Source organism: Lotus japonicus, chromosome 2 (genome assembly GCF_012489685.1).
Source record: "Lotus japonicus ecotype B-129 chromosome 2, LjGifu_v1.2".
NCBI lineage: Eukaryota > Viridiplantae > Streptophyta > Magnoliopsida > Fabales > Fabaceae > Lotus > Lotus japonicus.
In genome coordinates, this window is record NC_080042.1 from 10,403,263 (window position 1) to 10,414,649 (window position 11,387).

The 11,387-nt window shown below is 37.4% G+C and overlaps 1 protein-coding gene across 1 annotated transcript; it reads right to left on the reverse strand.

Moving 5' to 3' along the window:
* Positions 1-9,414: 9,414 nt before the first annotated feature.
* LOC130737546 (ribulose bisphosphate carboxylase small subunit, chloroplastic-like) lies at positions 9,415-11,178 on the reverse strand. The gene is made up of 3 exons (XM_057589354.1): positions 10,969-11,178; positions 10,690-10,824; positions 9,415-9,861 (listed from the first exon to the last, which is right to left on the reverse strand). The coding sequence occupies exons 1-3, from the start codon at positions 11,134-11,136 to the stop codon at positions 9,631-9,633; spliced, it is 534 nt and encodes a 177-aa protein (XP_057445337.1). The 5' UTR covers positions 11,137-11,178; the 3' UTR covers positions 9,415-9,630.
* Between the last annotated feature and the right edge of the window lie 209 nt (positions 11,179-11,387).

Genomic DNA, 11,387 nt, shown 5'->3' on the forward strand with positions numbered 1-11,387 from the left:
ATTCAGATGGGGCGTTCTTTAGCCCAAAAGGCATAACGTTCCACTCATACTGCCCAAAAGGAACAGTAAAAGCAGTTTTATACCTATCCTTCTCTTGCAATTGGATTTGCCAGAATCCAGATTTCATGTCGAATTTTGAAAAGACCTTAGCATCATGCAGTCTGGCTAAGAGATCTTTCTTGTTGGGGATAGGATATCTAATCCAACAAAGGGCTTGATTGAGAGGTTTGTAGTTAATAACCAGCCTAGGGGTTCCCCGTTCTATCTCAGCTTGTTTGTTGACATAGAAGGCTGCACAGGACCAAGGGCTCTTACTCCTGCGAATAAGTTTCTTTTCAAGGAGATCATTGATTTCCTTTTGGCAGAAATGAAGAAGTTCTTCATTCATTTGAATAGGCCTAGCCTTGGTTGGAATCTGTTTGTCTGAAAAATCTTTTTCATAAGGAAGTTCCACCATATGGCTCCTTCTTTCCCAAAAAGCGTTGGGTAGATCAGAACAGATGCTGGATTGAATATTTTCCAAAATATTCTCAATCCTTGATTTAACAGAAGGTTGTTGCAATTGATCCTCAATGGTTCTGTAAGAGATTTCTTCCCTGAGGAAGTTGATCTGCTTCTCCTTGTAGGATATGACGTTCAAAGTCTTATCTATGGGAGGTTCAGAGAATTTGAACAAGATAGGCTGTCCAAGATGCTGAACAGTGATGCCGTTTTCGTCAGTATTATAGGGGAAGAGCTTCTTAATGAAAGGGGTCCCTATAATGATTTTTTGACTCAAATTTCTGACTAACAGAAATGGAGTTTCGATTTCAAGACTACCATTTTTTATGATAGCTGAGGGGATTTTATACTTGATCTTTAGTCTAGATCCTTCAGCAGCGCTGAGCTTCTCAGTGGTTTTCTCAAAATATCTGGTGGGAATGAGTCCCTCCGAGATACAACTGGAATCTGCCCCTGTGTCAAAGAGGGCAGGGATTTCGAGAATAAAATCTCCTATGAGGATTTTGACATGGATGAAGAATTTCTGAATGGTGACCTGGTTAATATTCTCCAGAAAGTCTTCGCAATTGTTGTTAGGAGCAGGATTGGAATCAGGTACAGAAGAATCATCTTCCTCATAATTTCTAGTCAGTTTTTCTAAGATAAGCTGCTGACTATTTTGGATTTGTTTGAGACTTTTAACCTCAGTCTTGAGGGAATTGACTTCAGATTGAAGGTCTTGAATAGTGACGGGTTTGACCGTAGATTTCTCAAGACGCTTGAAAGTATCTCTAAGATTGAATTTATTGGTGGTTATAGGACTTTTGGGAGGCCTATCTTCAAGAGTAGACCTGAGGCGTTCCAAATAGATTTTCTTTTCCTCAGGATCAGGGATAGAATTAATGGCCCTGAAGAGAAGGTCTTGTTCATTGGTCAAAGTGTTGATGGACAAGGTATTGACGGAAGATGATGATTGAGAATCATCATTCTGAATTTGATTTAGGTCTTCAGAGACCTCAGAATCCGAAGGATTAGATTCTTCTTCATCAGAAGTTTGAATGAGGAGATTGTTGATCTTGTCCTCGATCTCAGGTTCAAGATGAAGCTCAGAGATTCTCCTTTTGAGTCTGCAATACCTGCTAATATGGCCCGGCTTGCCGCAGTTGTAGCAGGTAACATCTTTTCCTTGAGAGGGTCTAGTCTCAGGAGGGTTCTTTGGAATTTGCGAAGATTGGGGTTTTGATCTAGGCTTGGGTTTCCTATGATCATTCCTGCTAGATCTCTTTCTCCATTGTTGTTTGGGAGGATGATCTTGCTTTCTGGGTTTAGGTTTCTTGGGACAACCTTGAATTCCGAATTGTTCGCAGAAAGTACCCAAATCCCTGCGATTCTGAGACTTCTCCTTAGTGAGTTGCTGTTGGATTTTGTCATCCTGACAGATTTTGAGAGCAACTCTTTGAATGATAGCTATGAGTTGTCCATAACTAAGGGTGTGATATGGGATTTCTCCCCCCGGATTTTGGCTTCTAAGTTTCTCACGAACTTTGTCGCCAAAAGATTTAGGAAGACCGGCCAGGAATTTCTCTTTCCAGAAGGCTTGTTGGCTGTCTTCACGGGTGTAAACCCTGGTCAGGAAGGTATCCTTATACCATCTGAAATCACCCAAAGATTTGCACTTCAGATTGGACAAAAGATCACCAGATCTGTCCTTGATGAGGGAAGGATCTCCAACAAAATGTTGGGCTATGGTAAAGATTAAGGAGTTGACAGCATCAGAGATGAATTTGCCATCTTCCATGATAGGATTACCTTCTTCATCAGTCTTGACAGCGGTCAAGATCTGATCCTTCTCGTCTTGAGTGAGATAATTATCCCACCAACCTTTGAGCTGGCCACAGAAACCAGCAACCAAGATTTCAACGATAAGAGATTCAGGACAATTGTTGGCAGTAACATAGGCAGTGGCTACCATAGTCATATTTTGGAGGATTTTGGTGATGCCATACTCGTTTTCACCATCAATATTCCATTCATAGACATTGTTGGCACTGAAGCTTTTGAAGTTTGAAGATTCTTCTAAAAGAAGATCAGGAGCAGTAGCTCTAGGATAGTAGAGCTTGGTTTCTTTTCTCCACTGATTCTTAGAATTGTGAATGACAGTATTGACCGGAATACTCTTGATAGATTGAACGTCAGACTTCATAGATTGAATATCAGAATCAGACTCAACCTTACCATCTTCAATATTATTTAAAGAAGTAGAGGTATTACGAGTAGAAGTACGAGTTTTTGGAGGAGGAGGAGCAGTAATAGTGGGATTAGAAACTGCTTCCGGAGTAGGTTCCGGAGTCTCAGGAGGTTCCGGAGTCTCAGGAATAACTTGTTTGAGAAGCTGAAGTTGCTCTACCACCTTTTGGAGGAGCTCATTGTCAGATTCCTTTTTTGCTCGAAGAGTTTGAGCCGAGTGTCTGGAACGGCTACTGATTTGAAAAGGTTTGAAAAGAGGTTTTTCAAGTTGACATCCTTTAGGGATATCAAGATTAGAAGAGGAAGGTTCAATCTTGACCTTTTCTTTTCCTTTCCTGGAAGAGGAATCCTGCACTTGGGATTCTCCAAGAATTTGAAGATACTTATTGGTATAATTGGATTGTTCCATGAGGTCTTTGATGTCTTTACCAGTGACATCACCTTCTTCTTTCCTAGTCTTGAAGGGAGAAGCTAGGACAGGTGTAGATTGAGCTCCTTTAAGAAGGAAAGGAGTTTTAGGTGGCAGGTTAGAAAGGGTTTCTTTTCCATCCTTATGCTGCCATTTAACCATGTCAATTTGGAAGGGGTAAGATTTCCAATTCTTGTTGGCATAATCTTGAAACCATTCAAAAAAGAAGATGTTTTGCTGGGTTTTCTCAAGGAACCCATAGAATTTTTCTTGGATCTTCTTTCTCTTTTCACCCTGATACTTTGCAAAGAACCATTTTCTTTGCTGAGTCCATCGGTCAGAGTAGAAATCTGCCTTGATACTTCCTTTGTCGATGACGAATTCAGTAGTGATTGCTCCAATGAAATCAGAAGTTTCTCCAGGGGTTTCTAGAGAAGAATACGTTGGAGATAAGGTGGATTGATGATCTTCATCACCCTTGTCATAGGTAGTCTTGACAGGAGTGGTATTGACATATCCAGCTAAATGGATAGTAGATCCGTCATGAGAGAGGGAAGGTCGAGCATTAGACTCAGGCTGGTTCCTTCTAGTCATAGAAAAAGATCTTCTAGACATGGCGGATTGGAAATCATTTGAGGACGTCCTAATAGATCTAGGGATAGAGAAGGAATTTCTCCTATCAAAGATGAGATCTACTTGGCCAGATTGGTGTTGGATGATTTCACGAAACTCAGGAGTTTCAGCAGGTTGGGCTGGAGTAGCCTTTTCCAAAGACCATTTTTCTGGAAGGGTGATATCACTCCATTGGATGGTTTTGGGCACAATAACATTGGCCTTATCATAATCTGTGAGGAAGAGGGTAGTTTCTCCAGATTTCTCACAATTGGTTCGCAAGAAATAAGATTTGATAGAGTTCATTACCTTGTATTGAACCCTGTAGATCAAAGAGATTGGAATGGAATCTTCTTTCATATCAAGGCCGTGAAGCTTGATATTTAGGAAGAGGACATCAAGGATGTTTTTATCTTCCAGACTAACAGTTAGATCTGGGAAGCAATTGAAAAAGATTGGTCCATTACTCAGGCTGGTTTCAACCGTTCCTAAGAGGGAGTCATGGAATTGATTATGTCTAACATCCCTAAGACAAAGGAGTACAGCGATGTCAAGAGATTTCCTGGTTAGGGGTTTAAGACCAACTTGAACACTACCTATATGAAGATAGTTGAAGTTCTTGCTGATATGTTCTTTGATGCTTTTCTCGGAAAGCAGATGGATTTCTTCATCATCAGATCTGAGCTTGTAGGTTTGCTCAACGGTTTTGATAATGAAATCTGATCGTTTGAAAAAGGATCCGTTTGGTTTGTAGATCTCAGCATGAGAAATTTTTGGAATTTCCCAGTTGTCAAGATCTTGATTGATATCTTCAAAATGAATTTCTTCTTTGAAGACAGATTTGGATAATTGATTGGATTGATGAGGATGATCGATAGAAGAAGAAGAGGGTTGGGAAGATCTGAAAGAAAGCTTAGAAGAGAAAGAGCGAAGCATCATGAAAGATAGATCTTCCTTGCCCGTAAGTATCATCACCATCACCTGGTTCTATAGAAACAGATAAATAAATTAGAAATATAAGTTAGGTTCTGCGTTGTTCTTAATAGTTGAGCAGTATAGATCTGGATCAGACTTAAGCCACCACAAAAAGAAACTAAACAAGGACATTAAAAATATTCAGAACTTAATAACATGTCTGTAGTATGGCCAATATAGACTTACTGCCACACAGGGACTTACTGCCTTCAACGCCTCCGCTGCAGAGATGATCATAAGTCTGAATAGTAATAATCCTAGAAGGTTTTCAAAAGAGCTTTCATTTTAGTTTAGTTCAAAGTGTACTACCAGTCCAGATCCCGACCATAGTGCTTAATTATATAAGAACAGAACAGAGAAATAACTTTTATATATATATATATATATATATATATATATATATATATATATATATATATATATATATCAACATGTTTGTTTTCTCTTTAGAGTGACATTTGGTAGCTTTTTAATCTTCATTCACAAATTGTTCCAAATACAACCAAACAAATCAGAAATCATATCATATACCCTGTTCCATAACCTTAGACTACCCACAATGGTTTCAACATTCAACACCCTCAACATTCCACTTTTTCTCTTCCCAACACTCCACATCACCTTCTCTCTCCAGTTCAACACTTCATTCAACTTTTACCCACTCCAATGGTTTTTCATTCAACACCCTACCCCCTACCCCACCACTTTTATTTCATATTTTAATTTAATTTTATATTTTTCTTTTTATGATTTCATAAAATTAAAATTTACGATAAAAATTAAATTAAATAAACTGATTTGGATGTTGATAATTGTTGGGAATTTGGTTAGAAGAATTCTGGGTGTTGAAATGATACTTGTTGGGATCCATTTCAAAGCAAAGGGAATAATAGAAAGATAATAAGATGAATAAGATGATGTAAAACTTGGTTTTTTTTCTGTGTCCAAATCAAACGAACCAAGTCTCTATTTATAGAGAAAAAAAAATCATGAATTTTGGTAATTTTTTTATATTTTTTTAATTTTTTTTTTGAATGAAATAATTGAGTTGGAAAAATTAGGGAAAAAAAAATCGTCCGGACCAATCAACGCGTGACACGCGTCACCCTCAGACCGTCCTCTCTCTCCTCTGACGCGTGGCACGCACGCGCCTGTCGGTGCCCAACCGACGCGTGCCACGCGTCCCACCACGGTCCCGCCTGCTGCCACAACCTGCCCGTAACGCGCCCTGTCTGCGCGTGTGTGGCACGCGCCTGGCATCAACCAACCAGGCCGTGCCACGTGTCACTGCGGGCAGGTTTCAACACAGTTGAAAATTTTCAACACCTCTCTCCTCCTTCCAACTTTCAACACTCACTTTCAACACCATTAAAACCCACTTTCAACATTAAACTACTCACTTTCAACACCATTGTGGGTAGTCTTATGTATTATGAGAGGGGTTTTTATTTTTGTCTTCCTTTTTTCACTGTGATATATAGAGTCACAATGGGCAGTATAAAATACAGCACAATCATGTATCTTATTTTATCAAAGTAACAAAACTTCAAATTCCATTTTTATGGTGTAAAGTTTTTTCCATTATCAACCAATCACATTTTAAAGAAGTTAGAAAACGTTTTTATTTTATTTTATTGATTATCTGACAGATTAAAAAAAATTGATTACCGGTGATATGCTTTTGAGTATCTTTTAAATTAATAGAATAGAAGCTAGTGTTGTTTACAATCTTTCATTTTCACGATTGTTTTCCGTTTGACTCTATGTATGTACGTATAGTGATCAGTAAAATAAAGGGAATATGAATGAATATGTGGAAAAAAAAGTCCTTTGCTGAGTTTGATAAATGTATGATGTTGTCGAGTGAGTAAAGGAGGTGAAACTCCTTATCTATTTCTTTATCCTAATGTAGCCTTGTTCACAAATGTAGCTATCGGAAGGGTCCATGTATGTCTATGATTAATGCAACCTAAAAGGTGTTGAGGTAAGTTACCTTGTCACAAACCACAACCACTAAATGGTAATCCATGATTACAATTTACAAGTCACAAACAAAGGATAAGCAAGAGAATCATATATCTTGAGATTATTTTTAAGCTAAGGATAACATTCTGGTATTTACGGCTTTAGACTCTGGCAATTCAAAAAACTTAGTGTTCATTGCTTCGAAGGGAATGTTTCAGGAATCAAAATGAAATTGATTTTCCTTTCTCTTTATTTACATATACGGATCATAAAGTGCTGCTGACACCAACGGCTTGTTTCTATAAGGAAATTCTTTTTACTAAGAATTATATAAAAAGTTGAGAATATGCCCCAACTGATTCCTCCAAACATTTGAACTAGAACAAATATCTATTTGTTTTTCATGAACTATGCTACTTTTATATTTTTGTTTTGAGTGTAAAGTAAATTCAAGTAATGATTTAAATAGATTGACAAGAATCTATTTAAATAAATTGAGAACAGAATCAAGGGATTTGAAATAGTGATTTGATTTAGCACTTCGTTCCTTAAATAAGTGGTTGGGGGTTTGATTTCAACTTTTTCGAATGAAAAAAACTCAGTTGCCAGTCCTTACTCTTTATTGCTCAGTGTGTTGACCGTGAGACGAGATATTAGTCTCACAGCTACCGCTCTTAGGATAAGTTGGCCAAGAAAAAAATAAATTGACTCAGGGGTCCATGATCGTTTGATCTGAATTAGCCGACTCTAGATCAAATAAGTTGATTTTAAATGCACAATAACTAATATAATATAATCGGCTCGTCTGAGAGTCACAAATTCTTGAATTTAATAGATGTAGGTTCTGTAACTTGAATCCAGTAAATCCGAATTCTTAAGTGCCACTATATACAAGAGTGAATGTCACACAAAATCTTAATACGGTGTAGGAAGGGTGAAAAACTCTTGAGAACAACTCTCTCAAGAAAAATCTTAATACTAATCTGCTAATTAGTCCATTCTTAACCAACACATTGAATATTCAAATGCGTAGGAAGTTAAAGGCCAAGCTGGACATTGCTATGAGATTGAACTATGATTCCGTTTGGATTCCATTCAAAGAGCATGCAATCCAAAAAGCACTAATTGGAGTTTATCTAATATAAGAAGAAGCATCAGATGAGTTTCAACGACTGCTTAACTTCTTCCGCATGCATACAACGAGTTCCATTGTGAACCATCATTATAAGAGCAACTCCAACGGGAGTTGCTTAGCAGGGTTGCTTAAGTTAAGGCACGTTTCTTATTTTTCTGAGGTGGCGTTGCTTAGAGCTCAAAGCTAAGCAACGTTGCTTAAATAAGCAACGCTCCTTAGCTTGCTGCAGGCAGTAAAAAATGGTTTTTTCTCTCTCCATTCAGCAACAGAAAATCGTTAAAAGGGGAGGGAAACACAAATCGTTGAAGGAGATAAGCACACAGAAGAAGGGAGAAATTTATTAAACACAGACACAAGAAAAATATCCACAAAAATAGAAGAAATTAATTACAAAAATGAAGTCCGAATACATGAACCCAACAGAAAAATACACTGAATCTCCGATCTAGGTTCAATCTGGCGGCTTGCATGTCTTGAACCTCCGATCCGTGTTCAGAGAAGAGGAAGAGGAGACTTGCATGTCCGATCTGGCAGCTTCGAACCTTCCATCTGGCGGCGTCGATCCTTCATCTGGCGGCTTCGAACCTTACATGCACTGATTGAAGATGACGGTTTTCGATCTGGGTTAGAGAGTAGAAGGAGAGGACGACTTTCAATCTGGGTTTGAGAGGAGAGGAAGAGAGCGGTTTTCGATCTGGGTTTGAGAAGAGAGGAAGAGGGCGGTTTTCAGAGGGTGAGGGAGAGTGAATGAACATGAATGAGTTTTGAGAGGAGAGAAAGAGGAGCGTGTGAGAGAGAAAGCATCGGTTGGTGAGGGAGAGTGAATGCGTTTTGTTTAATTTGAGGAGCGTTTTGAAATGCTGAGTGAATGTGAGCTGTCGTTTTGGGTATTTTTGGGTCGTTTTGTATTTTTTTATTGATGAGAGTGAGAGAGAAACGACTGAAATAAAATAATGGTGATGATTTAGGGTTTTTTTTAGGATAAATATTTAGGGTTAATTTGGGTCGTTTGGCCCAAATTAAAAAAAAAAGATATTTGATGTTACTTTTCTTTAAAAAGAAACGGCTCAGTAGCACAAAAATGAAACGGCTAAATTTTTTTTTTTGAAATATATCTGTTGAACATTAAATGTTACTTTTTTTTTCTCATTCACATATAAATAATAATTATATTGTTATAAAAATTAATTAATATTTAAATTTAAATCAGTGTAAATATAATAATATAAATATATGAGGTATAGTGGGGTCCAGCTAAAAGTAAAATAAGCAACCATGCACTGGAGTGAATTCTGTATGGGTTGCTTATGAGTTGCTTAAATCCTATGTGGCAGTCTGGACCCACCAGAATAGCATTTAAGCAACCCAACTAGCAACCATGCATTGGAGATGACACTACGTACACACAAGAGTGAATGTCACACAATCTTAATACCAACTTTGTTTAGTCAATGGAATATTCAAATTCTCATTTGAATTTCCAACATCAACACCAATTCAGTATATATAGTTTCCAACCCACTAGAAGAAGTTGAAGGGATCCACAATGGGTTCTTTCTTGAAGTAAGAATTGAACTTGGGAAGATATATATAAAGCGATAACATAGTTTATTCATTAGTTCTCATATCCATTCATATAATTTGCACTTGATGTCCGAAAACAGAAAACCAAAATTACAACAAGATGGAACCTGAAGAAAGAAACATAACAAAAAACAAAAACAAATGGGGAATGTTCTTACAATGTTGAAATTAAGCAGCAGCACAAATTACAAAGATAGAAGAAAGTGGTTTGGCGTCAAATTTTTTAGTAGCCTTCTGGCCTGTGTGCGATGAAACTGATGCACTGCACTTGGCGCTTGTTGTCGAATCCGATGATACGGATGAAGGCGTTGGGGTATGCCTTCTTGGCCTCCTCAAGTTCCTTCAAAACCTGAGAAGCATCAGTGGTTCCAAACATGGGCAGCTTCCACATTGTCCAGTAACGTCCATCATAGTATCCTGGTGACTTGTGGTTCTCACGGTACACAAACCCTTTCTATAAACATAAGCACACACACCACAATTTAGAGATTAGCTATCAACATTCAAACCCAAGTAGTACAAAAAGAAAAAAAACATTAAAATATCATCCACCCATGAATTATATCGTCCACGCATGAACTATGTTTTTACTTGTCATATAAAGATAGCATTTAGATATGTGTGTTTGGTTTCTCATTAGGAGTGAGACCTTAGCTCTTTTTCTTTTTATGCATTGTACCAAAAAAAAAAAAAAAAACCTCATAATCATCTATAGCACACTGAAATAAGTTTTGAATGAAAAATATTAATGAAGAATTGATTTTTGATCAGTAGAAAGTGTGGCTTCTCGCTTTCTTCTGTTAATATAAATAATTAATAGATTTTACAACTGAATTTTACAGCACTACGAAACAAAAATCTTTTATTTTTTGTATCCTGAATCTAGACATAAATCAGTTCAATTTAAACTAAATTTTCCTATAATTAATTTTACAAAAATCATTTTCACTAAAATCAACTGCAGATCCAAACATCTTGCACTTAGTATATATGTTAAACTTAGTTTATTAGGAAGCTCTTTAAACAAAAATGATATTAGGACACACACCTATTTCAATGTGGATAGAATTGACATATGAAAATTGGGTTTCAGTGGAGTATGCATATTGTAAAGATGTTTAAAAATCAAAATTGGTGGATAAATGCTCTATTAAGCACATGTATAATGACTAAACATGACACACAGTTCCAAATATTTGATGTGTGTGGTGGGAGTCCAATACTGTACAGTGCTCTAAATATCACCAAATTGAAGAACAAAAAATTGTAAGTGAAAATTAACCTCAGTCTCAAATTCCAAGCAAGGAACCCATCCCTTCCTGATAAGGTATTCTACTTCCTTTGCCAATTGCTCCACGGTGAGTGGTGGAAGGTAAGAAAGGGTCTCAAACTTCTTCTTGCCAATTGGAGGCCACACCTAAAGAATTGTATGCACAATAAATTTTGAGTACATTAAAGAGGTTACCATAGTTTCACTTTTGTGTGCACATTTGCTATATGACAATTTAAGGTACATAAATATGTAAAATTGAGCAAATTAATCAAAAAAATTATGTGTTACCTGCATGCAGTTGACTCTTCCACCATTGCTTGCAATGGAGGTGATGTCATTGTTGGCCTTTCTTGTAACTGGGAAACCAGCCATGGATTTGAGACCAGTGAATGGGGCAACCATGTTGGCATGGTTAACAGTGGTAACAGCAGGGGAGGAAATCATAGAGGAGGCCATTTTCCCTTCTCCTTCTCGGTTCTCTGCTACTTGGTTTTCCAAGCTCTGCTAAAGCTTGCTATATATAATGGTGAGATTTGTGTATTTTAATCCAATGGACTGAAATGGAGGAGATTTGTTGCTGACAAATTTTAACCGTTGGATGGAATAGGTGGTGAAATTAGAGCATACTGTCCACACGAGAGTAAAATTAATTTGAATGGTAGCCTTATCGTTAGGTACCAATAAGATGGTGCCACATGGAGAAAGCT